The 27635-nt window shown below is 45.3% G+C and overlaps 1 protein-coding gene across 3 annotated transcripts; it reads left to right on the top strand.

The window, feature by feature from the left end:
• Positions 1-2044: 2044 nt before the first annotated feature.
• Positions 2045-27406, top strand: Poglut1 (protein O-glucosyltransferase 1). Of its 3 annotated transcripts, none has more exons than XM_057765446.1 (11): positions 2050-2174; positions 2799-2889; positions 4205-4348; positions 7109-7244; positions 10729-10850; positions 15338-15397; positions 18188-18287; positions 20920-20978; positions 22906-23073; positions 24721-24777; positions 25593-27406. In XM_057765446.1, exons 1-11 carry the CDS (start codon positions 2090-2092, stop codon positions 25747-25749), a joined length of 1179 nt encoding a protein of 392 aa, XP_057621429.1. In that variant the 5' UTR covers positions 2050-2089; the 3' UTR covers positions 25750-27406. The 3 variants fall into 3 exon arrangements, with proteins under 3 accessions (XP_057621430.1, XP_057621429.1, XP_057621431.1); XM_057765448.1 differs by having other exon boundaries at positions 2062-2174; positions 2596-2889; XM_057765447.1 differs by lacking the exon at positions 2799-2889 and having other exon boundaries at positions 2045-2174.
• Positions 27407-27635: the final 229 nt, after the last annotated feature.

Raw genomic sequence — 27635 nt, 5'->3', positions numbered from 1 at the left:
GTTTTCCTGTGTTTGCAGCTACTCTGAGCATGAGACCCTCAGGAGTTCCTAATGGCAGGGGAGTGGTTTCTGATGGGTTTGGCTGGGGGCGTGGCTGTCAGTTAAGCGGTTCTGGTACACAATGAAGGAGGCATTCTTGTTTCAAGGATGACCCCTGTCTCTGTACGTGTGTCTTTGTGTGTTTAAATCTCCAGGCCCTTTCCCGGCTTGTGAATGGTCCTGTAGTGCAGGCTCCACACTACAGGTGTAGTACTGTAGTACACCTAGTAGTACGGACAGTACAAAGACCCAGTCTTAAAAAAAGAAATCTGCGAACACCTGTTAGCCCCATGATTCCCATTTTACAGAGGAAACTTAACAAACTGACGCCAAATAGCTTGTTGAAAACTTCCTATCTATGCTAAGCCAGAGCTGAAACAGGCTTGTCAGAAAGTGTCCTAGCAATAAAACAAAATAGAAATTGTCCTTTGGTCTCCTTTTTCTTTCTTCCTGTTTACTTTATGTCCCTCCCCAATCCTTTTTGCTGAAGGGAAGCCCTCCCTTAGGCTTCACTGATGGGCTGTAAGTGGTCAGGGTCTCTTGTGATGTTCCTGCTTGTACATATCAAGTCAAGACCACCCATACAAACCAAACTAAAACAAAACAAAAACAATCAAGCAAGCAAAAACCGGCTCCATAACCACTCAACACAACACAGCCACTACAAACATCACTTCCATATCCCCTGGAAGGAATGGCAATGAGGAATGTAACAATATAATTGGAAATGTGAAAGGAAGGAACAATGCCTTGAAAATTATTAAGTTGGTTATCCTGGAGGAAGGGGACTGGGATGTCAGGGGACTAGGAGAGTTTAGTTTGGGCCCTCCTCCCAACCTTTTCTTTATGTCCTATCCTTTTTATGTGATAGTCTCTGCAAATAACCCTCTCCTCTCTTCATGGACTGTTTTCATCTGAAAGGACTCAGCATGGCTTGCCTATCCGTCTAGGTCTCTCATCCGCGACGCAGCTCCCTGCCTGGGATCCGCTGCCCCTCGTGGCCCACGGACCACTGGGGGACCTGCGGCGTTTTATTTTTACCATAACAGTTATAACAAGGAACTTTTTTAGAAAAAAAATCATACTTGCCCAGGTTGCACTGGCCTTTTCTCTTTTTAAAGAGATTGATTTTTATTATTGTCAAGCACAAATGTGTGTGAGTATGTGCACTTGAGTGCGGGTGTCCTCTGGGGTCAGAGGCCAGATGCTGGATCCCCTAGAAACTGGGGAATGACAGGCAGCTCTAACTCATGAGACATTGGTGTTGAAAATTAAACTCAGATCTTCTGCAGGAACAGTGTGTGCTCTTGGTCACTGAGCCAAGTCTCCAGTATAGTCCTTTTGTGATTGGCTGCTACGAGTCTCCTGGTGTGTTGTTTGCTTATAAAAACACTAACACATTTGAAGTTCAGTCCCGCATTTGGCAAGGTCTGGTGGCATGTACCTCCACACTTTGGAAGCTGAGGCAAGAGGATAGTGAGTTAGAGATCAGCCTGAGCTATCTAGTAACACTCTGTCTCAAGGGGAAAAAAAGAACTTAATGATAATGATAAAATATATAGCTTAAAAATGTTCAATTTACTTGCTATTCTAGCCTTAGTTCAAGATAAGGGCTTACTATAAATCTTGTTTACCACCGCCAATTGTATTATAATTGCTATAAATTCCTATTGTAAAGTGACCCATGCTAACCTATTTGCAGCACTTTGTGACCTGACAGTTTGCATCCATCCATATGCTCGATAAATAAGCTGTTTGGTGTTCTGGGATGACCTAACCTAGTCTGTGTGTAGCTGTAGCAAGAAATGTACTCCCTCTGACCTTCATTTTGTCACAGAACGGAAGGAATGACCATTGCTAGAGGTGCTATCTTGGTTAGCTTCTAGATGCCTCATTTCGCAAGCCCGGCCTGCAGGAGAGGTGGGGGCGGGGTTCTGGGCAGCCATCTTTGTGCCGGGCAGCTCCCACGTGCCTGGCGTCCGCGGCCATCCCTGTGCAGGGCGGCGCTTCCGCCGGCGTGCGGGCCGGGATCCGCAGTGGTCTGCGGGCGATGGAGCGGCTGGCGGGTTGTCGGCTTGGGCCATGGATGCTGCTATTGCTCCTGCTCCCGGTGCAGGCCCTCCAGAAGGAGTCAGGTGGGCTCCGGGCAGGACCAAGCCTGCCGCTGCGACTTGGGGTGCGCTTGGTTCCCAAGGCGCTCGCTCCAGCCCCCGGCGCGCGGAGAATGCTGTGTGTCTGCAGCGCGAGCTGGGCGGCCGGCGTGGGCGGGGGCGAGCAGAGGTTTCTGGGCCTCTGCTTCTATCCCTGAACCCATCTTCCAGAACTGGGGGTGGTAGGGAGAGAGAGGGACGTCCCCTGTGTTTTGCACCTATATGGGAGGGAGACTCCTACCTGTTAAGACAGAACAACAGATGAGGGAGGGTTATGTCTAAGACTTTGCATTGGTTCTCTCTCGAAGGGGCTCAGTTTGATTAGGTGAGAATCCGTGTCGAAGTCCACTGTATCCATAGCCGTTTAAGGCCGAAGATTAAGCTTGTGACTTTTCCAATTTCTTAGATACCTGATGGCCCAGGTAGAGGAGCAGACTTGACTCAAGCCCCGACAAGTTACACAAAGAATCCTTCTTGGCATTTCGTTTCCACTACTGGGAAAGGAAGGGGATTTCTGCAAGTGTTGGTCTTCTGTTGCTTCTGCCTGCTGCTTGCACATGCGAATGCCAAGGGTATTTTGTTAACTCTCATTTCCTTCACTTTTTGAAGGCTCAAAATGGAAAGTATTTATTGACCAAATTAACAGGGCTTTGGAGAATTATGAACCATGTACAAGTCAAAACTGCAGCTGCTATCACGGGTGAGTTCTTTAATGTGGCCCCGAGAGCTGGATTCTTGACCTAGGGAAACTTTCCGAAGTCCTTCGAGAGATCTTGATGGCAGTTATCAGTGAGCTGAGGATGTCTTAAGAGCCGAAGGGGTACCTTAGGTGGCTCTTCCACCATAAGAAAATGCCCTGGGAGGCTCGGTATTCTCCAAATGGCCTCTACTCCCTGTGGGATTTAGCAAATGAGCTTTTCTGTTTCACCCACGGACTGAAAGCATCTTAGGACCCGAGTCTATGTCTTCTTCTCTCTGGTGCTGACCCTCTGCAATTGCTTGTTGAAGGAATGAGCGTATATATCATCTATATAATATAATCAGTATTTCCTCTTGGTTTTTATCTTTAGGGTATGCAAGTTTGGCCTGGGTTTAGTATAGTAGAAAGATAAATCCGTGGACAGCAAGCCTCAGGGGTTCTAACCCACGTTTCCCACTGACTACACCTTATGGCAAGCCATGTCATTCCTCCGAAAGCTCAGATAAACAGCAGTCCTTACCCTTCATCTTTTATAAGATTCTTCAAAAATTCTCCTGATGCTAACAATCTTCTTGAAACTTCCGTGGTGCTGAACTTGAAAAGAGATGTAAAGTAACTGATTTCCTGGTGACTGCAGCCTATGCTGGGGAGCACGAGCCTTGCCTTTAAAATAAAGGGAAATAGGACATCTGTGAGATGGCAGGGGCTGTGGTCGTGGTTGTGGCATGAATAGGCCATCTAAGATGTGGGGGGGTGAGAGGGCAGGGGTGGCAAGCCTGATGGAAGGAGGAAGAAGAAACGTGGACTTAGCTGTGCTATGTCTGACACTTTGCTTTTGTGATGCTGGAGACCAGACCTAGGACCTCGCCCATGCCAAGCAAGCACTCTTAACTGAACTACGCCTCAGCATGTTGGATTGTGTGTGTTGTGTGTGTTTGGGTATGTTTCTTTCAGGTGTCACTGTGCCTTATTCTGTAAAGACTGGGTCTATCACTGAACCTGGAGCTAGACTGGGGCCAGTGAGCCTACGGTGATCTGCCTCTGTACCCTCCTCAGGGCTGGGGTTATTGCTATGGTCACTAGTGCTGGGGTTGTGAACTCAGGACCTTGTGCAAGCCCATCTTCCCCAGGTTCTGAGCTTTAGGTTCTTTTTTTTTTCCTTTAGTTACCCATAGTGCTTTTAGAAGAGTTGCTCATTCCTGTCCATTACTTTCCCCTGTTTAGTATATTCTTTGAACAAGATGCAATTGGGAATAGACAGAATTTATCGGGATTTCTTGGCCTGCTTTCCTTGATGGTTTCCATTCTTTCACAGCGTCATCCAAGAGGACCTCACTCCTTTCCGAGGTGGCATCTCCAGGAAGATGATGGCTGAGGTGGTCAGGCGGAAGCTAGGGACCCACTACCAGATCATTAAGCACAGATTATTTCGAGAAGATGACTGCATGTTCCCCTCCAGGTAAGACGAAGACGTATCTTCTGGTATCTTCTAAGGATGCTACATGTAGGCTAACGATACTGTTAAGTCCTCCTAGATGCCAACTTAGAAGTTTTTTTTTTTTTTTTTTTTTTTTGGTTTTTTCGAGACAGGGTTTCTCTGTGGCTTTGGAGCCTGTCCTGGAACTAGCTCTGTAGACCAGGCTGGTCTCGAACTCACAGAGATCCGCCTGCCTCTGCCTCCCAAGTGCTGGGATTAAAGGCGTGCGCCACCATCGCCCGGCTCAACTTAGAAGATTAATGAGTGAATCTTTCCTCCTATTTCAGGAAGTGTGGATAACTCACTTTGCCTGGGATTTTATTTATTTTTTATTACCAGCTATTTTATGTAATCTGTTGTACATTATTAATTATGATGGCTTTGACTCTGCCTTCTGTTTAATTAATTAATTTATTTATTGGCCTGGTCCCCAGGCTATGAAGAATAGACTAATTAAACCTGGTAGGGTAATGTGGGCTACAGGAGGAAGTGAAGCAGAGGGATTTATAAATGTGTGTTGTGAGCCAGGTATTTCATGACTGCATAGTAATAACTCACTGTATGGATTTCTTCATTTAGTCCTCTATCAGTGAATATTTAAATTACTCCTTACAAAACCTCTACAAAATCGGACCAATACAAGCTTTACTATGCTTACATGTGCATATACCTCTGCGCACACTGGTCATGGACATGTACACGTGTAGGCTGAATTCCCAGAATAGCAAGGCTAAGTACTGTATTTTATTTTTGTTTCCCATGCTTTCTAAAGATTTTAATTAATTCATTTACTAATTTATTTGAGACAGTGTTTCATTATGTAGCTCTGGTTGGCCTGGAACTTGCTATATAGACCAGGCTGGCCTTGACTCAGAGTTCCACCTTTTTCTTCCTCCAGAGCGCTAGGATTAAAGATGTATGCCACCATGTCTGGCTCTCATGCTCTTAAGTAAACCTCATACCCTCTACTACAATGCAGTGTATTAGACTTTTAGAATCTTTGTCAATCAGATTGTAAAAAGTTATCTGGTCTCATTGACACTTCCTTATTATTAATACATTATATACACAAGTATTTTATGTTCATGAACCATTGATTTTATTTGATAGTTATCTTCTTACATGTAAAATATGTATGTAATATTTATAAATAATATTTAATAATTATAATTGTAATAATAGACTATAAAATATAAGAAATAATATTTATTTGGTAGTTATCTCCTTGTGTGTTAAACTGTTTTAGCCTGGCATGGTGGCCTAAATCCTGGGTCTTGGGAGGCAGAGGAAGGAAGATGACCAAAAGTTTGAGGCCAGATGGTCTATGTAGTAAGTTCCAGACCAGCCATGTTGCCAGAAAATTCTGATCAGTCTGTGAGCTGTTAGATCTGTCAGCTCCTAAAGTGGTGGCGGTAGGACCTCAAAGGGTAGGGCAGAAACAAGCCAAACATTTTCTTTTCCTTTCAGAAAAATAAGTTCTCTGAGGCTTCTCAGGGAGTGTAGTGAGAAAGTGGTGTTTTGGTCTTCATGATTGTATTGGTCCGTGTCTGTCTTGCAGAGCAAGTTTTGGTAATGATCTGTATTTAGGTTGAAGGTATGAAAGGTTCTCCATCAAGAGCTAACCATGGAAGAAAGAAAAATGGTACCATTGGTAGTTTGAATGTAATTTGCCCCCATAATCTTATGGAGAATAGCACTCTTTGGAGGTGTGGCTTCATTGGAGTGGGTGTGGCCTTGTTGGAGGAAGTGTGTCACTGTGGGGGTGGGCTTTCAGGTTTCCTATGCTTAGAATTCTCCCCAGTGAGTCAGTCGACTTCCTGCTCCCTTCTGGTCAAGCAAGCCGTAGCCTGCACCACATCTGACTGCGTGCCACCTGTCATGACACTCACTATGTCTACCTGCATGCCACCATACTCCCTGTCCTGATGATAAAGGATTGCACCTCTGAACTATATGCCACCCCAACTAAATGCTTTCTTTATAAAAGTTGCTGCTGTCATGGTGTCTCTCCACAGCAGTGAAAACCCTAACTCAGTATGTTAGTCAGCTTTCCGCTGCTGTAACAAAACATATGAGACAAGTAAGCATAGAGGACCTCTTTATTTTGGCTCAGGGTTTCAGTCTGGTCAGTTGGCTTTCTTGCTTTGGGGTCTGTGGTTATTCAAGGCAGCATGGAGGGCAGTACTGGGTAGAGAAACCTGCTTACACTGTGTCACTTGGGAAGGTGAGGATCCCGGGAGGGAGGAAGAGAACGCAACAGCTCACGCCCTCCTTGGAAGCATGCCTTCTGTGATCCAGAACCACCCTATCTTAACTGTTTACCGTCACCTCCCAGCTGAGGACCAGACATTCCAGATCCAAGCTATAGCAGTGTCTTCGTGTGGGAAGGAACAGAATTAGGAAATAAGGTCTTCACATTCTCTATTAAAATTTGCGTCTCTTCTACTGATTGCACCTCTATTCTGTGTCGTGGGAAGAAAGGCCGGGTAACGGTCAGAGAAGTGGTGTGTGTAGACATGGTATTCTCTTCAAAGTTAGGACTATGGAAGCAATTTAGCTAAGAACAGTAAGCTGTGCCTTGTGAAAAGGGGCGTAGTCCTTGTAGAAGCATTGCATTCAGGGGACTGTGCAGTGGGCTGACGGTCTGGGCACTGGCTTGTTTCACCGTAATGTTAGCATCCTCCCTCGCCCTACAGCTTTCAGACACAACTCTGACAATTTGTGTTTTTGTCTGATTGACAGGTGTAGTGGTGTCGAACACTTTCTTTTGGCAGTGATTCAGCGTCTCCCAGACATGGAAATGGTCATCAATGTACGAGATTATCCTCAGGTTCCTAAGTGGATGGAGCCTACCATCCCTGTCTTCTCCTTCAGTAAGGTGAGCACAGGAAGGGCCACGTGGGAACAGAGGGTGAGATCCTCTGATAGGAGCAAGAGATCTTCATCGGCAGTCTGATGGGTATTGGTGAGGATGAGGCTAAAGATCCAGGAATGAACTTGTTCTGTGTTAATTCACAATCACGGAGCTATAAGACTGGTGAAATAGAGTTGAAGACCCATATGTAATATAAGAAGAGTGTCTTAGCCTAATATCTATGGCTAGGGAGAAGGGTGCCTTAGGAGTCTACACCTCTCACGGGAATCCAGGAAAGCTCACAGGCTTAGTTAGGGAGTGCTGTCATTTGAGAAATGTTTCTCACATTCCTATAGTGTATCCAGTGGCCACAGTGCTGAGTATCCTCGGTCCTGTTTTTGTCTGTGTCCCAGGCACTCAGCGTAGCTGAAATCTAGCATTGAAGGTGCTGGGTAATACATGGTTTGTGTCTAAACAGTATATTGTACAGATGGGCCTACGGTGACCAAGAAGGTGAGTGAGAGGGAGTTAGGATCCTATTAGGGAGGATAGAATTGGGGTGACACCTATGGACTTGGAGAATTTGGGGCAGGAAAGCAGCCTGTCTGTACTGAGGCTCATGCAGATGCTGTATTGGCAAGGAGTGCCTTCTGTAGAAACCAGGTATGAAGCATCCTGAACCGGGTGGGATGGCCGAACGACAGTGGGTTTAAGACGACCTTGTACTTTGAGTGAAGGAACAGGTGCTCTGGTTTGTTTTCTTCAAAGCAGTATTCTTCTTTCCGAGATGGGGTTTCCTTGTGTAACTGCCCTGGCTATCCTAGAACTTGCTTTGTAGATCAGGCTGGCCTTGAATTACAGAGATCCATCTGCCTCTGCCTCCCAGGTGCTGGGATTAAAGGTGTGTGCCACCACTGCCCAGCCAAAGCAGTATTCTTAGTTTTTTCTTTCTTTTCTCTTCTTCCTTTTCCTTTTTGTTTTAGTGTGGGGACAGTTGCACATGGATGTATATGTGTGGACTCTGAGGCCAGAGGTCAATACATGGATGTATGTGTGTGGATTCTGAGGCCAGAGGTCAATACATGGATGTGTGTGTGGGCTCTGAGGACAGGGGTCAATACATGGATGTGTGTGTGTGAACTCTGAGGCCAGAGGTCAATACATGGATGTGTGTGTGTGAACTCTGAGGACAGAGGTCAATACATGGATGCGTGTGTGGGCTCTGAGGACCGAGGTCAATACATGGATGTGTGTGTGTGTGTGTGGACTCTGAGGCCGGAGGTCAATACATGGATGTATATGTGTGGACTCTGAGGCCAGAGGTCAATACATGGATGTATGTGTGTGGATTCTGAGGCCAGAGGTCAATACATGGATGTATATGTGTGGGCTCTCAGGACAGAGGTCAATACATGGATGTATATGTGTGGGCTCTGAGGACAGAGGTCAATACATGGATGTATATGTGTGGACTCTGAGGACAGAGGTCAATACATAGATGTGTGTGCGTGTGTGTATTCTGAGGACAGAGGTCAATACATGAATGTATGTGTGTGGGCTCTGAGGCCAGAGCTCAACCGTGGGTGTTGTTTCTCAGAGCCATGTTTCTCTGCCTTGTGTTTGAGTCAAGATCTCTCATTGGCCTGGAGCTTACTGATTAGGCTGCCTGGCAGGGCAGCAAGCCCCAGGGGTCTACTGTGTGCTACTGTGCCCAGTTTTTTGTGACTTCAGGGACTGGAACTCAGGTCTTCATGCTTGCAAGACAGACACTTCACCTTTCGAGCCATCTCCCAGCCACCCCTCTCTCTTTATCACAGTGTTCTCGAGAGACTTACTTCCTGTGTTGTAAGTGGTTTATGCTGGTTTCTCAAAAGCTGGTTCCAGTGTGACGTCACTGTTATTGCCTTTGTTTTCCTGTTACTTCCCTCTTGGCTCTCACAGTCTCTGACAGCAACGTCCAGAGGGGGAATTGCAGTCTGTTGGCTTTGGTTAACTGCGAATTTCCTACTGAACAACTGCTTTGTTGGAGATGCTTGATGGGTCACCTGGGACTTTCTAAGTGCTTGAGAGGAGTCAGACCTTACACCTGGAGTGGAGAAACAGTGGGTTAAAGACTTTGTAAGTAGCCACATAATAGAGGCAGCCATAGGTAGAACAGAGGATTTTAAACTTTTACCCAAAAATATGTATGTTGGATTTGATGGCTTCGGCCTGTAAGATCCCTGGCTTGTCCCAGCACTGAGAAGGCAGAAACGGAAGGACCACTATATTAGAGGCCAGCCTGGTCTATGATAAGTTCCAGGCCAGTCAGAGTTATACAGTAAGATCCTATCTCAAACAAAAACAACCCCCCCCCCCCCCATGTATGTGATTAGACTCCCTGCTTTCTTCCGTTCTTCCCTTGGTCCTTCTGATCTACAAATAGCCAGTGTGAGCTCAACAGGGACACCCTCAGTGTTAAGTGACACTAGATCATGACTTACTAGTCATCAGACACTCTCTTATCAAACTGTTGTAAGTCATTTTGGGTTTGGAAAATAAACCCGTAGGTAGAATTAGGGATTTTATTCCCCCATTCCCTGGACATGGAGGCATACGGTGGAGTACTCACTTCTGGCAAAGAGGAAGAGTCAGCCTTCAGACCACCATGATCAGTGTTATTTCCTGATTCTTACTCTCAAAATACCCCCTGGGAAATAACTCAGAACTGGAAAAGCAGGGGGAAACACGGGGATGGAACAGCAGTTATGTTTTGACAGAACTGATTATTCATAATTGGGAATATTATCCTTCCTTCCTCAAAAAAAGAAAAAAACCTCCAGAATTTTGAGGAACTGAAAAACTTGACCTTTAATATGCTTAAAAATTCTGGGATTCAGAGAGTCTGTTACTTTTTTTCCCCCCTCAAGACAGGGTTTCACTGTGTAGCCCTGGCTGTCTTAGAACTCACTGTATAGATGTGGCTGGCCTCGAACCCACAGAAATCCACCTGCCACTGCCTCCATAGTGATGGACTTAAAGGTGTGCACCACCCTAATCCGGCAGATCTGCTATTTTTACCCCTGGTAATTCTTGCCTTTTAATGTCTACAGTCTAGGCATAAGAGGTGATGGCTTAGCTAGGCAGTGGTGGCGCACGCCCTTAATCCCAGCACTCGGGAGGCATAGGCAGGCGGATCTCTGTGAGTTCGAGGCCAGCCTGGTCTACAAGAGCTGGTTCCAGGACAGCCAGGGCTGTTACACAGAGAAACCCTGTCTCGAAAAAGAAAAAAGAAAGAGGTGATGCCTTGTGGTGTTGGGTATTGCGCTTAGGGCCTCGCTTGTGGTCGGGAAGTGCTCTATAAAGTGCTCTGTCATGGAGCTGTGTTCTCAGAGCTAATGTCGCAGACAAATGTAGTATTTCTCTAGCACCATGAAGGCCTTTATCCCAACTCTGTATGATGAATGCGCCGGCTGCTTCTCATTCTCTCCTAAAACTTACTCGGAATGCCTTTCTGTTTCTGTCAAAGACATCGGAGTACCATGATATCATGTATCCTGCATGGACATTTTGGGAAGGGGGCCCTGCTGTGTGGCCACTTTATCCTACTGGTCTTGGACGATGGGACCTCTTCAGAGAAGATCTGCTAAGGTAGGTCCTTTGGAAAGGTTTTGTTTCTCCCTCTCTGTGAGTTTTCTTGGGGTAAAGCAGCAGAGTACAGTCAATAATTTAAGATTCCTGCCTGGGCTGGGGCGATGGCTTAGTAGGTAGGGTGCTAGCTGTGCAGCCTGAGGATATGAGCTTGGCTATGGAGCATCCACGTAAAACTCGGCACGGTTGTGTGTGCCTGTAACCCCCAGAGTTCCTGGGGCCAGAGATAGGTGGATCCTGGGAGCTCCCTGGCCAGCTTGCCTAGCAAAAATGGCCAGAGCTCTGTCAGTGAAGCACCTGTATCGAGGGAATAAAGTCTGACAGCTGTGTCTTCTTCTAGCCCCGTTATATGCTCATGCACGTGACTACACAGAAAGGTGTACACACACACACAATATAAAAGTCAGGAGACTGTCACGTAGCATGAGCAGTTTTGTGTGTATATAAGTATTCCTGTCGGGCCCGAGGATAGAGCTTAGCTGGTAGAGCACACTTACCTAGCAGGCATAAAGCCCAGGATTCGATGCCCAGCACTGCACAGACTGGTCATGGTGGTTCATGCCTGTAATCCCAGCACTGGAGAGGTGGAGGTAGGGGGATCCCAAGTTCAAGACCAACCTCAACTATGTAGTGAGTTTGAGGGTAGCCTGGAAATAAGAAGACCCTACTCAAATTTTAGAGATCCCTATCAAAAGGGCAGAAGACACTATCCTAAATTGTCAGCAGTGCCTCTCAGGGAAGGGTTACAAGAGTCTTTAAGCTTTTTTAAGATGATTTTTTATTTTATTTGCATGTTTCCCTACATGTCTATATGTGTACCACATGCACGCCTAGGGTCCCCTAGGTAGAAGAGGGCATCAGATCCTCTAGAACTAACAGTTACAGGTGGTTGTGAGCTGTCATGTGAACACGGAGAACTGAACCCAGATCCTCTGCAAGGGCACCAAGTACTCTTGACCACTGAACCATCTCTCTAGCACCATTTTCTTTAATTTTATTTTTTATTTTAAATATTCTTAAACACAGGGTCTCACTCAGTGCCCCAACCTGACCCGGAAGTTGTTATGTAGTTCCCAGGCCAGCTCAGACTCGAGCAGCCCTCCTGTTTCACTCTGCCAAGTGCTGGGTTTACAGGCCTGAGCCGCCACACTCAGCTGTGCATCTTGATAAGAGAGAGTAAATTACGTGACCTTGCTGTGAGGAAGGGGAGATAATCTGTTGAAACAGTCTCACTTTGTAAACCAGGCTGTCCTTGAATGTGCGGCTCAGACTGGGCTCAAACCCCTGATCTTCCTGGATATTGGGGTTTGCCTTCCCAAATACCAGCCTTATAGGTAGTTACTGCTCTGCTTGGCTTTTAGAAATTACTTGGAATGTGCTTGATAATTGGTGCTAATGCTGGGTTGTAGTGGACCCTTAGGTATGTCTAGGACAAGTATATTCGAGATCCTCCTGTTCGTGACCGAGACATGCCTTGGCCTACTGACTCCATCCTACCAGACTTCTCAGGGTCTGGCTGTCTACACTTCCTAAACCACTTCCTATATCTTACATTCATGATTTTCACAGTATCGGGGTTACGCTGATGGTGCCCTGCCCATGGAGTCTTGCCATGTAAAACAAGCTCATCTTGAATTTGCCGTTGGCCAGCTTCAGTCTACTGAGAGCTGGGATTACAGGCATGTACCACTCACTGTACCTGGCTTATTGGTGCATACGTAAGGATTTTCTGGGAACACAGTCATTATAGGTCGTCTCTAGGATGCAAGGAGAGCAATCATCTAATTCATCTTGTTCCCAGAGTCTGTTACCTTTACAAGTGTGGTTGGAGATCAGAGGGGGCTGATTAAAACTCAGAAGTGCTATGAAGATGTGGCATGCCTTCTGTTCCATCAAGCAAGCCTGCTCAGGCTTGGTAATACTGATACTTGGACTGGGTAGTTCGTTGTGGTAAGGAGCTGTCTTGTTCCTTCTAGGATATTTAACATCTCTTGCCTCTGCCCACTAAATGCCAGTAGCAGTTCCTCAGAAATGTTTACAGACGTAGCCACATGTCGCGTGGGTAGGTAAGCGAACAGAGCCAGTGCCAGTAAGGGCTACAGATGCGGCTCAGCGATAGAACACTTCCCTAGCATGTGCAAGGTACTGGCCGGAGCTTCTAGTGCTATGAAAAAGGGAGGAAGACCCAGCTACGTGGAGAAATGAATGGAAAGCAGTTTCATTTTATTTATTTTTGAGACATACAGCCTAGGTTGACCTCAAATTCCCCTTGCGGTTAATGATGACCCTGACCTACTCATCTTTCTGCTTTTATTTCCCAAGTGCTGAGCTTGCAGATGCGTGCCAGCACTGTTGGAAGGAAATCCTTTGACAAATTCTTTCTTAACGTTTAAATGATGTATGTGTGTTTCTGTATGTGGGGTCATGCACCAAACGCAGTGCCCTCAGAGGCCAGAAGAGGGTGTTGGATCTCTGGAGCGGGAGTTCAGACAGTTGTTAGCTATGGAACATGGGTACTGGGAACTGAACTCAGTACCCTGCCAGAGAAGTACATACCTTTATCTGTTGAGCCTTCTCTCCAGCCCTGAGAATGTCTTCACTGGAGTCTTCCCCAGCTGTTGTGGGCAGGGGGATTCCAGGTGCTTTTGCAATGCTTTGTGCTTTACCACAGACTCTGAAACAATGTCTGTGTTATTCCCACTAACTACTAAACGACAGAACCCTCCAATCAGTGGACAGTTTATACTTTGGAGGAATAAGAAATAGTTCTGGCCTTGGGCTGGAGAGTCAGATAAAGTTGTCACAAACAATGCCTACAGTTCTAGCACCCAGGAAGCAGTGGCTGGGGCCTCACGCAAGCTTTAAGATAGCAGGGCTAAGGTGGGGGCTCGATAAATAGCTTAGCGTTTAAGGGCACTGACTGCTCTTTCAGAGGACCAGGGCTCAACTCCCGGCACCTTCATAGCAACTAACAACTGTCTGTAACTCCACACAGACATACATGCAGGAAAAACACCAATGCACATTAAAGAAAAGTGGGGCTGGAGAGATGGCTCAGAGGTTAAGAGCACTGGCTGTTCTTCCAGAGGTCCTGAGTTCAATTCCCAGCAACCACATGGTGGCTCACAACCATCTGTAATGAGATCTGGTGGGTGCCCTCTTCTGGCATGCAGGCATGAATGTGGGCAGGACACCATATATATAATAAATAAATAAATTTAAAAAAAAAAAAAGAAAAGAAAAGAAAAATGGTTAGCTTCAGCAAAACAGCGAGCTCTAGACCAGTAAGGGCTGCACAGTGAGAGCCTGGCTCAAGACAAAAAGAAAGTGCTAGCTGGGCCTGGTGGCATATACCTGGTGCAATCCCAGCGCTTGCAAGGCTGAAACAGGAAGATGGCAAGTTTAAGACCAGCCTGAGCTACTAGGCTACATAGCAAGTCCCAGCCTTGGATACACAGTATGATCCTGTCTCCAAATAAAAGGAAAAGGTAGGACTAGAGATGTCTTTCGTTGGTAGACTGCTTTTCCGGCATGCCCAGAGACCTAGGTGTCTTTCTCAGCACCGCCGGAAACCAGGCCACTCACCTGTGTCCTAGTACTTGGGAGGCAGAGCAGGGAGGCTCAAGAGTGTGAGGCCAGCCTGGACTACATGTGGCCCTTCTGTAAAAAGAAAGGAAAATAAAGGGTTAAAGGATGGACCAGGATAGCTGAGGGCAGAGGTCTGAGAGCCTTGGAAGGACCAAGCATCGCTCTCAGGTGAGTGGAAACAAGAAGGATGCCACTGTCTGAAATCCTCCTAGACCTCAAAAAGTTCTCATCCTGTGTTTTTCTGTTTCTATATTGCAGCCCCACTGTCCCTCATCTACTCCAGGCTTACCCTGCATAGAGGAAGACGCTGCATAGACTTCTGTGCAGGGTGGGGGTGTTCCTGCCAGGGCTGTTAAAAGCGATGTGAACCATAAGTTTCAGCAAGGAAGGCTGGTCATGATAATATCCACTAACTCCTGCATTTCAGGGACTTCATTTTCTTAGAGCATCATGAAGCCTTAAGAGTCCCAGGGTCCTTTCAGATAGCATAGTACATAACAGCTGGTGCTCTTTGATTTATTCCCAAAGCATGAAGCCAGGAAGTGAATTCCCTTTCACTCAGTTCCTTTGCATTTCTTGTCACGTGCTATTTTTATTAATAGCCTTCTACTCAGAGAGGAAACCCTCACTGCCAGCTCAATGGTCCTACGCATGCCATCTGGACCATGTTTCAGTAAGTTAATGTTAGTGGGTTTGTGAATTTGTAGTTATTCCTGGCAAGCCCCTTCAGAACATCAAAACAGTAATCGAAGGGTTTATGGTTTTACTCATGGCTTATTTCAGTAGCCTTGGACAGGTTTATTTAAAGGTACAAAATTCTGAACTAATATTCAGAAATGGTTAAAACAGATAGTCTAGGAAAAAGCCCCAAAGCTAATTTAAAAAAATTGTATTTTCAGGTCAGCAGCACAGTGGCCATGGGAAAAGAAAAATTCTACAGCATATTTCCGAGGATCAAGGTAATGTTTTCTGACCTGTAATAACAATATTCTTCCAAGCAATGGGTAAAATTATGCAATCTTGAGGGTCTAATGTATCCTGTTGCTCAAAGGGAAAGTTAAAATAACCAGGAAATGAACATGGAATGCTAGCTAGGTGTAGTGGCACACATCTGTAATGATAGCTAGGTGTAGTGGCACACATCTGTAATCTTGCACTCAAGACGCAGGGGCAGAAATGGATGTGGAATGATGACCAAGCGTAGTGGCACCCATCTGTAATGATAGCTAGGCACACATCTGTAATCTTGCACGCAAGACGCAGGGGCAGAAATGGATGTGGAATGATGACCAAACGTAGTGGCACCCATCTGTAATGATAGCTAGGCACACATCTGTAATCTTGCACGCAAGACGCAGGGGCAGAAATGGATGTGGAATGATGACCAAGCGTAGTGGCACCCATCTGTAATCTTGCGATCAAGAGACAGAAGTAGGACTACAAGCCCCAGGCCTTCCTCTTCTTCAGAATTGGGTTCCAGACCAGCCTGGTCCATAGGTTAAGTTTCAGGCCAGCCTGAATCTCATAGTGGTTTCCAGGTCCACCAGGATTATATGGTGAGACCTGTCTCAAAACAGCCACCATCACCACCACTAACAAAATGTGTACTGGCAGGATCTTAAACCTGAGAAGAATCCAGTTGTGCCGGTTAGTTTTTGTCAACTTAACCCAAACTAGAGTCACCCGGGAGGAGAGAACTTCAACTGAGAAAATACTTCCCTCAGATCAGTGTACAGCCATACCTGTGGGGCAGTTTCTTTGGTGATTGATGTGGGAGGGCCTGTCCCTTGGTGGGCCATGCCTCCCCTGGGTATGAGGTCCCAGAAAGGATAAGAAAAGTAGCTGAACATGACCCTGGCTGGAAACAAGCCAGTAAGTGACTTTCCTCTGTGGTTCCTTCTTTTGCAATAGTTGCTCCCCAGTTTCCTCAAAGATCAGTTGTGATCAGGATATGTAAGCCAATCAGACCTTTCTTCCCCAAGTTGCTTTTGGTCATGGTCTTATCACCACAAAATAAATAAATAAATAAATAAATAAATAAATAAATAAATAAAACAAAATAGGGCATCAACTATTTACTTAATCACTCACAATTAAACTGGAATTCAAAGAAGTCAAGTCTCCAACAGTTACTCAGTATTTGTAGAGTGCCTGTGGGGCAGAGTGGATGATCCTCTTCCTATGTACAGTTCCTTAGACATAGCTTGTCACGTCACTGTGCCTCAGTATCTCAGGACTACCTTGGCAGGGATCGTCACCAGGTCTCCTGACTGCCTTGTACTCAGATCATGTGGCTGCTAAATAGTGTTTAGTGGCACAGGCTGAAGCTGGGGAATGGAGAGGAAGGAAGAGGTGGTAGGGAGATTAAAAGCCCTGGCTGTGTTCTGTTGAGGACAGTGCTGACAGGTAGTGGACACAGTCAGTGTCTGTGGAATGGGTAATAGACCTAAAGAGAAGAGTTCATAGTTTTTGTAGTGTGCTGTCTCTCTGAGATCACCTTTTTTTTTGGCAGGGTTCTGCTATATAGCCTAGACTAGCCTGAACTTGAGACATGCTTGCTTTCCAAGTAGCTGGGATTATGAGCATGTAATCACTGTGGTCTTGTCTTTTTTTTGTTTGTGTATATTTTGAGATAGGGTCTCAGTTTGTAGCCCTGACTGGCCTGGAGCTCTCTATATAGTTCAGACTGGCCTTGAACTCACAGAGATCCTCCTTCGCCTCATGAACACTGGAATTAAAGATACGTGCTTCTATGCCTAGCTTGTTTTCAAATTTAAATACTATATTGATTTTCAACTTTAAATATTATATATTCATGGTTGGCAAACAAGAATAGCCATCACAGTGCACGACAAAGACTGTGTAGCTATTTTGGTGAGTGGTGGTTATGTAGCCACACAGCTGTAAAAGGCAATGATGATAGGTATTGGTTGAACTTTCTAAAAAGGAAAACCATTCCCTGAAATAGAGCTGTGGTGACTAGAACATCAGTGCCTTAGGGTTACTGTGATGAAATACCATGACCAAAAGCAACTCGGGGAGGAAAGAGTTTATTCCCTTCACAGTTCCACAGAACAGTTCATCATCAAAAGCCAGGAACTCACAGCAGGAACCTGGAGGCAGGAACTGATGCAGTGGCTGCAGAAGAATGCTACTTACTGGCCTGCACAGCCTGCTTTCTTACAGAAAGCAGCCCAGGGATGGCACAACCCACAAAGGGCTGGGCCCGCCCCCATTGATCACTAATTATGAAAATGCCTTACAGCTAGATCTTAGGAAGCCATGCCCTTAACTGAGGCTCCCTCCTCTCTGATGACTCTAGCTTACAAGTTGACGTAAACCTAGCCAGTACAATCGTATTGACCAGATGCAGGCCATATGTGGTGGCGCACACTTATCATCCCAGTGCCTGGGAGATACCAATCAGGATCAGGAATTGAAGGCCACATTTGGCTATATGGTGAGTTCTAGGGTAGCCTGGGCTACATGCAATCCTGTTTCAAAATAGTAAAACTGGATGTAAGTGAAGAAAGACTCAATACTTCCTATCTTTGATGGGTAAATTGGGAGTAACCTGAACCACCAAAATGCTGCACTACCCACGGCACCCTCCCTTTACTGTACCAGACCCAGAGAATTACCCCATCAGTGCCAGCAGCCACCTCCCTGGCCAGTACTGCTCACCTTTTAGGGATTGGGGACACTATGGTGTAGGCCACATAGATTTATGTTCTGTATTTTCTCTGTAGGACAAGCCCAGAAAGAGATCCTCTCATTCTTCTGTCTCGGAAAAATCCCAAACTCGTTGATGCAGAATACACCAAAAACCAGGCCTGGAAATCTATGAAAGTAATCAGCCGCCATCTGACCAGAACCACAGCAGTGGTGACTCTGAGAACAGTGCCAGCTGGGTAGAATTTCAGATTAGATGTCCGCTCAGCGGTGAGATGGCCGTGGAGCAAGTTCCGTGCACCAGTATTAGCGCGTCTGTAACGTTCTGTCTTCAGACTTCACTCTCAGTGCTATGCCGAGTGTGTCAGCCACTCGGCCAGACAGGAAATGTGGGTCTGCCCAGGTCATTACTGCATGGCCTGCAGTAATGGTGAAAGGAGCAGGCAGCTTCACAACATGACTATTTCCTAGTTATTATTTATGGACACCAAAATTTGAAATTCATACGAGATTTGAATTTCATGTCTTTTTTCTTTTATTTAGGGGGGGCAGGGTGTCACTACGTAGCTCTAGCTATACTGGAACTCACTAGATCAGGCTGGCCTCGAACTCATAGAGATCAACTTGCCTCTCTCTGCCTCCCAAGTGCTGGGATTGAAGTTGTGTGTCACTATACCTGTAGTTCATGTTATTTATTTATTTATTTTTTAAAATATTTTTTTTATTGTGTATACAACATTCTGCCTCCATGTATGCCCAAACGCCAGATGAGGGCACCAGATCTCATTATAGATGGTTGTGAGCCACCATGTGGTTGCTGGGAATTGAACTCATGACCTCTGGTAGAGCAGTTGGTGCTCTTAACCACTGAGCCATCTCTCCAGCCCAGTTCATGTTATTTTTACACACCAAAGATATATTTCTTTCTCTTTTTTCCCCCCAGTCCCCTGAAAATGTGAGAATATCTAGAACACGAGTTCTATGCCATCACATGGTGGGCTGGATTTGGTATGTGGGCTGTAGTTCAGCAACCCCTGGTTGAAATGAATGGTTCTCAGTGGCTGTAGAGTATAACCTGAAAACTTAAACAGTGTGTTTAATGACTAAGTGCCTGGGGCCAGAGTTCCAGTAATCTTCATTTCCTTAAAATATGAAAAATGTGACCTTTAGTTTTAAGGTCCATCTGTCCTGACTGTGACTTCTTACCTTAAGTAAGAATTTAAAGTCCTAATTTTCTCATTTGCAATTTCAACACAGCATATGAGAAAAAAGGTTTAAGCTTCATGGAGAAAAACCCAGTGTATATCCGAAATTATTTGCATAAATATTATTTATACATTTTCATTGTTGCCATAGTGGGGATCAAATCTCAGCGCGCTAGACAGACACTCTACTTGAGCTACACCATTAGCCTGTTTTGTTTTTAATTTAAATTTTTTGTTTTAGCCGGGCCGTGGTGGCACATGTCTTTAATCCCAGCACTCGGGAGGCAGAGATAGGCAGATCTTTGTGAGTTTGAGGTCAGCCTGGTCTACAGAGCGAGTTCCAGGACAGGCTCCAAAGCTACAGAGAAACCCTGTCTTGAAAAACAAAATGTATAATATGTATGAGTGTTTTGCCTGCATGTATGTATGTAAGAGTACAGGTATGTGTGTCTGGTGCCCACAGAAGAGGGTGCTGGAGTTATGGACAGTTGGGAGCTGCCATGAGGATGCTTGGAATTGAGCCCAGGTCCTCTGTAAGAGCAGCAAGTACTCTTAACTACCGAGCCCCTCTCCAGCCCCACCCTTAGCCTGTCTTATGCAGTTTTAGTCAAACTGGAGCAAAGGAGTGTAAGAAACCTTAACACAAATATGCACAGGAATTCAAGAGCATCCACAGTTAGTGACTTTGAGCCTAACCGGGCTATGAAACCCTATCTCAAAACCGAAACAAAGCAGAAGAAGGTCAGCACCAGCGAAGAGATGAAGAACCGGGAATTTAAACCGGGAATTGCTAAACTATAGCCCACAGACCAAATCCAAGCTACCGTGTGGTGGTGTAGATCATGTTCTAGCTGTTTTCACACTTTGATTCAGCACACAGGTTGTTAGCATCCTCCTGAGGGGGGACGGTGAAGCAAACAGGCAAGAACAAGCCGGAGGCGCGTGGACAGCCCCCAGTGACTGCTGCCAAGTAGGGACGGGAGCTTGCTTTGTTATTGTTACTGTCCTTCAAGAAAATTTAGACATCTGGATTTTCATGATTGATTGATTGATTGAATTTGAGATAGGGTCTTCAGTAGCCTAAGCTGGCCTTAAGCTTTTGATGCAACTTAGGGTGGTGTTGAACTGATCCTCCTGCCTCCACCTTCACTTGAACTTCAACAGTAAAATCCCCCATTGGGATTACAGGCATGGTGTGGGCTTTTGTGAGAAATCTCATGCCACCTAGTGAAATGTTAGCAGTGGCTCAATGAATGTCTCTGGGAGTTTCGGCCGTGAGCTCCATTAGTCAGCGCTGGTGACTGTGTGTGTGTAGTTCCCTCGGAGGGAGGTGCGCAATGCACCATGACCTCTTAGTCCAAAGGAAGGTAGCCTGACTTCAGGTGAGTTCAGACTCAAACCAAACAGACCTGAGTCCAAACTATTTGCTATTAAGATAACATGACACCGAGCAAGTTCCCACTGGAAACCTTGGGCTCTTCAGTGATCTGGTGAAGATGATAATGCCTCCTGGGTGTATTTTGTTCGTCACGATGCTTCAGTGAGGTGATGATGGTGAAATGTTTTAACAGTGCTAATGGTGAGAACTGCCTTTTCACCTACAGGATACCTTGGGAAAGCCAGCTGCTAAGGATGTTCACCTGGTGGATCACTGCAAATACAAGTAAGGCTTCCAGTTACTTGTGTCTATTGCTTTCTAAACTCTTCACTTTGGAGACTTTCATCTCAAGTGTTAGTTAATTTTGTTGGCTTTCTCTGAGGCCTGCAGTGCACCGACTTGAGTCCTGTGAGGACTATGGAGAAGAATGAGACATGGTGCCTAATTAATTACCGTTCATTAAAGTGGTAGGATCACCTCTCCCCACCGCCCTCCTACCAACAGTTAAAGTACATATTTGTCATAGTGACGCATGTTACAATGCGGAGATCCGGGTACAACTTGGCGTTGGAGCATGTGCTTGCTCAGCATGATGGAGGCCCTAGGTTCATTTCCATCATTGCAACAAACAGGCAAACTGAGACTGGGAGGAGGATTGAGCTGGGACTCGGGAGTAAGGCCATTGGTTATACCCAGTGGAACTTGCAGGGTGGTACTCCTCTGTTGGAGACGGCTACTGAATGAGCAATGCTGAGATGAGGGCAGTCTTCTCAGAGCTCTCTGCAGTCTTCTCAAAGCTCTCTGCGGTCTTCTCAGAGCTCTCTGCGGTCTTCTCAGAGCTCTCTGCGGGGAGCATCTCCTCTAGGACTGCTTAGCTTAGACTTGTCTCCCTGTGCCTTGGAAGAAGAGGATGATATCCAGAAGATGGCCTGTCTTTGGCCTGGTGGACTAATGAGGGGAAACAAAGATTTGGGAGCCTGACTTACTGTATAACTCAGTATGTAGTCGGGGTGAGCTTGAGCTCTGCTGCTTCCGTCTCCACCTCTCCGAGGCTGGGATCATAGGTGTGTTCCACCATATGGAACACGTGGAGTTTTTCACTCTTTTCAAAACATATTTTTTACATTTATTTAGTGTGGGTGCATGTGTGCCATTGCACACATGTGGAGGTCATACTACAGCTCAGTAGGATCGGCTCTCCCCTTTACTCTCCAGGCTCTGAAAATGTGATGCAGGACCTCAGGCTTGGTGGCGAGCACCTGCTGAGCCACTTTACAGCCCAGTTTTATTACTTTTGGTTTTAATGTATATCATTATTATTTCATACCTATATTATTTATATAGGTCTAAAATCTATAAAAACAAAACCAAACCTATTATTCTTCCTGATCTTATCTGTTTTCTACCTAGCACATAGCTACTGGTCCCACATAACTCATTCTAGAGAAATTATTTCTTTTGTTTATCTGATATTCCTGGACCAACCTGCAGCTCCAACCCAGGAAAAGCAAGGAATTTATGGAAACTGCACAGATATATACTGATGTCATTTTGAAGACTGAGAATAGGGCATGGTGGCTCAGTTCCTACAGTCTCAGCACTTGGGGGAATGAGGCAGGAGGATTTCTGAGTCTAAGGCTAGTCCAAGGTGAAGCACGAGACTATGTTATGGTTAGGGTTTCTATTACTGTAGTAAAATACCATGACCAAAAAGCACTTGCGGGGAAAGGCTTTATTTCAGTTTCTAGTCCATCATCCAGGGGATTCAGGGCAGGAACTCAAGGTAGGAACCTGGAGCCAGGTACTGAAGCAGAGGCCACAGAGGAGTACTGATTACTGGATTGTTCCCTATGGCCTGCTAAGCCTGCTTCCTTATATGACCTGGAACAGCCTGCCCAGGGGTGGCATCACCCCCAGTGAGCTGGGCTCTCCCATGCCAATCACTAATCGAGGAAACGCCCCTGCTGACTTGCCTATAGGTAAACTGATAGAGGAGTCTTCTCAACTGAGAGGCCTTCCCAAGAGTCCTTCTAGTTGGTGTCAGGGTGACAACTAGCCAAAAAGGAACTAACTCAAAAAAGGAACAAATTACAGAAGGAAGGAGGGAGATCCTAAAGGCAGAGCAGGGGTGAGGGAATGGTGTGGGGAAGGGGGAGGAATTCTTTGTGGCGGCAGCTGCGGAAAGTGAAGTGTGCTGTCTTCTCTTTCTCAGGTATCTGTTTAATTTCCGAGGTGTAGCTGCGAGTTTCCGGTTCAAACATCTCTTCTTGTGTGGTTCGCTGGTCTTCCATGTTGGTGACGAGTGGGTTGAATTCTTCTACCCACAGTTAAAGCCATGGGTTCACTACATCCCAGTCAAAACAGACCTCTCCAATGTCCAGTAAGCACTCACCTCCCAACTAAAGTTTCCTATGACCATTTTCTCCTAAGTCTCTTAAGTGACTACTTAAGGCATTTCGTCAGGGTGATTTCACTTTCAATGAAATCTCCCCCCGCCCCCTGTACACACTGTATACTGCTGTGTATTATCCAGGCAGGGATACATGGGATTGAACTTGAAAAGTGCTTTAATTCACAGTGCTGATTCTAACGTAATGTGTACGTGAAGTCAGAGGCTTTGCTCTTTCAACAACTGAAGATAGATTTGGCCTTGTTATGTTGTCAATTAGTGAAGCCTTAGCAGAGTCTTTCATGATGGGAGACAGAAAGAGGTGTGGAGAAGGGCCAGGAATGCGAACCAGTTCCCTCCTCTGGCTAGAACAAGAATTTGGAGAGCAAGCTGGAAATTAAATTTATTTATTTATTTATTTATTTATTTGTATGTGTATGTATGTGGTGGGAAACACTTGTCAGCAAGCATATGCACATGCCATTGTATATGTAGTTGTCAGAGAACAGCTCCAGGAGTCTGGTCTTGCCTTCTGCTTGTCTCGGCAACTGTGATGTACACTCCAGGCTGACTGGCTCTCGGGCTTCTTGGTGACTCTCCTGTCCCTGCCTCCTGCTGAGATGACAAGATTGACAGCACATCCGGTTTTCATATGGGCTCCAGGGTAGACTTGTCTTGTCAGGCTGCTGCTGCCACCTGCTGAGCCATTTTTCTGGCCCCAGAAATGGTTTGTTTTTTTTTGTTTTTTGTTCTCTTTTTTGTTTTGTTTTGTTTTTTGTTTTTTTTGAGACAGGGTTTCTTTGTAGCTTTGGAGCCTGTCCTGGAATTAGCTCGTATAGATCAGGCTGGCCTCGAACTCACAGAGACCCGCCTGCCTCTGCCTTCCGAGTGCTGGGATTAAAAGTGTGCACCACCACCTCCCGGCTAGAAATTATTTATTGTACTTGGTTTATTATGATTATTGTAACAATCTTTAACTTGTATTTTTTTCCCTTTGTCTTTTGTATTTTTTGAGATACCATTTTATGTAACTCAGGCTGTCTTCAAACTTGCTATATAGTTGAGGTGGCCTTGAACTCCTGATCCTCCTGCTTCTGCCTCCCGTGTGCTGGGATTATCAGCATACACCATTCCCCATCATTCCTGGTTTTGTATATTGAGGTTTTATCTTTGCTGTTACTTTAGCTCTTTAGGCAGGCACCCTGATAGCTTTGTTTTAAAGAAATTATCTACAACCTACATATCTACAGATTTATCTGTTGTCTTTCTTACTTGGTATTATGAGTGTGGTTTATATTTTAAAAGCTCAAGGTGTGTGTGTGGTACATGTGTGTTTGTTCATGTGTGTATGAAGACCAGAGGTCAACCTTAGATATTGTTCTTCATGGGCCAAACCTTTTGTTCTCTTTGAGACAGAATCTCTTGCTGGGACCTTGTGCTTGCTTATTAGAATTGACTGGCTGACCAGCAAGCTCCAGGATCCACTGGTCTCCACCTTCCTAGCACAGGAATTAAAAGCACAAGCCAGCATTCTAGGCTTCTTCCGTGGGTACTGGTGTTGAACACGGGTCCCTGTGCTTGCTAGCAAGCAGAGCCATCTCCCCAGCCTCTACAGTGTCATGGTTCTTGTCATTTTAGGGAGCTGTTGGAATTTGTGAAAGCAAATGATGATATTGCTCAGGAAATTGCTAAAAGGTAAGCTCTATTCATTTGTCCTTTTTTGTCCTCATCTGTCCTAAAGCTTTCTAAATAGAGTTACATGATAATGTCCATACCTCAGCTTCATTACAAAGGTAACCCAGAGTTAAAGCTGTCCTGGAGCCAGATACACATTTCACAATTGCTCCCTGTTTTATACAAATAGATTTCAGTCCTTTACGATTCATTTTACTTTTAAATTGTATGTCTGTTTGTGTCTGTGTCTGGGTATGTGCACATCAGGGCTAGTGCCCAGGAGGTCAGAGGCATCAGCCCCCTGGCACTGGAGATAAAGCAGTATGAGCTGGTCCTTTGCCAGAGCAGTACACTCTTAACCACTGCACCCTCTCTCCAAGCCCCAGACCTCAGTCTTTGAGGAACTAAGACAGATGTTTTTTAGCTGAGCGTGATGACTCACACCTGTAACCTCAGCAACGGAGAGACTGAGTCAAGAGAACTGCTTTGAGTTCCAGGCCAGCCTGGGCTATGAAGTGAATTTTAGGCTATCCTGAAGTAAAAAGTAAGACATCTTAAAACTCCAAATCACACCAAGACAAAACAACAACGACAAACTTAAGTGTTTATAATGATATCGGCTGGTAATAACGCTTGTTTTTGGAAACAAACATTAAGTTCTATTGCTAAATACATACATAGGGATGGGACAGTTACAAGGTTGGTTGTGAGGTGCAGGTGAGTTAAATCAAATAGAATACTCAGAACAAGGCTCATGATAAAGCAGCCTAACCATTTGTAGGCTTGTTATTTTTAAAGCCTGTGTTGTAAAATGTTCTTGTTAATCTTATCTCTAGGGGAAGCAGGTTTATCATCCACCATTTGCAGATGGACGATATCACCTGTTACTGGGAGAACCTCTTGACTGAATACTCCAAGTTCCTGTCCTATAATGTAACACGAAGGAAAGAGTATGGTCAGATCATTCCCAGACTTCTGAAAACTGAACTGTAGTTGTCGTCGGAGGACTGGAATTCTGACAGTGGATCTGTGACGTTCTGTGGTGGCATGTGTACCGTGGGCGTGACACCAAGCCAAACTTCTAGTTTTCCTTATCATGTTGTATCCGAAGGGAGTAACAAGAAGGATCTAAAATGTGCGTGGTGAACAGCTCTCCGAAATCATGAAAGACGGATTTGGAACTGCATTCCAACTTTCATTTTTCTCATGACCAATCACAGCGTGTGCCTCAGGTCATCTCCGTGTATCCTCACTGTGAAACTGACTGGCTCCGTGTGAAGACGCCCTTTGTCCTGTTATTTGGAGCAGACCATCCATCGTTTGGTATCATTCATATTTGCAACTTTGAAGTTATTCTAGGCTTGATGTCTGTTGCTTTATTTTAATGTAGAAATCCTATGGGGTTTGTGAAAAGTACCACAGCGACCATTTCCTGAAGAGTCTAAGGAAGCAATGGCTGTGCCGTGCAGCGCTGTTGGCGTTCTCTTTTATAGAAACATAAATTCTTTGGCCCTCAGGAGGTTTCTATAATGCTTCAATTGCATGAATAAGTTTTGCAGTTGGGTTTCAAGTGCCCATTTTGTGCCTTCATGCCCTTTTTATTCTCTCTCTAAAGGAGAGAGACAAGGAGAGATTTCTTAATACATTTAGGAAGCAGTCTTGTTAAAAAACAAAACAATGTCCCTGTTATTCCGACACTTCTGAAGTAGAGGCCGGAGGATGAGTTCATGGCCACCATCAGCTACACAAGGGTTCAATGACAGTCTGGCTACACAAGGGCCTGTCTCATAAACTCTTTTGCACACCTTTGATTTTGCCTTCTTAAGTTAGCAGCAGCAGGACCATCTCAATTTGCAGAGACCATGATCTTCATATGTGAACACATCATGAAGTGTCAATTTATAGAGCACTTAGCTGTCAGTTTTACTCCTACATGAGGTATTTTAGTGTAAATCATCATTGGAGTGTTCCCTTCCTTATTTCCCTTCTGAAACACGTGTATGGACAGTTAGTTCAAGTTACACTCCCAACATCACCTCTCTGGGCTTCATTCTTGGCTGCTAAGGACTATTGTAACAGTCTGCTCGTGCCTGTATGATACGCTGTCACGCTGCGGTGCAGTTACTTGGCTGTTTCTCCCATTGTTCCGTAAGCTTATTGATGGTGAGAACGATGTTTCGCTGCTCTTGATGTCCCCATTATCCAGCACAGTGCCTCGCACAGAACAGTTACTGAAGAACCGTGGAGGGACGGGTGAGTGGGGGACGGACTGACACAGTCACCTGACTTAACTAAATTCTATTTTTAAATTGCTCGGTTACTGACTGCGGAGTGGATGAGATGCATTGTAAGAAATGGATCAATACAGATCATCTCTTGCCCTGTTGAGTAGCAAGGGGTATCTTTGTTTTAAAAACAACAAAAGTCCCTCAGATTTTATACTGTTCTGTTACCTCAGTGCAGATGGCTTAAGAATGACGTGTAACACTGTGTAAAGTGAATGCTTTTGGAAATAGTTCATGTGCTCATATTTGGGAAGATTTTGTTACCATTCATGCTAGCTCAGCTCCAAACTTACCATTTTCTCCTCAGAAAATTCATCCTCTCTACTGTGGAAAAGGTATGACCAAATATAATGTGTTTTCTAAGAGTTGTACTTGGTGAACCTGCCCAAGGGAACCTGCTGATCCAAGAGAAAATTGACAACAGGAAAAGCTGTTGGGTTTAGAATTCAGCTCCATGGGCTGGGGAACAAGGAGTGGTTCCAAGCACTGATGATTGAGATCCGTCACTGATGGCTACCCTGTTTGCAAGCCATGTCCTGAGGATGAAAGAGCGCTGTGATAAAGAGTGCTTTGATCACTCACCACGACACCCTT

This window comes from Chionomys nivalis, chromosome 3, assembly GCF_950005125.1.
Source record: "Chionomys nivalis chromosome 3, mChiNiv1.1, whole genome shotgun sequence".
NCBI classification, from domain to species: Eukaryota; Metazoa; Chordata; class Mammalia; order Rodentia; family Cricetidae; genus Chionomys; species Chionomys nivalis.
This window is presented reverse-complemented; position numbering and strand designations above follow the sequence as displayed.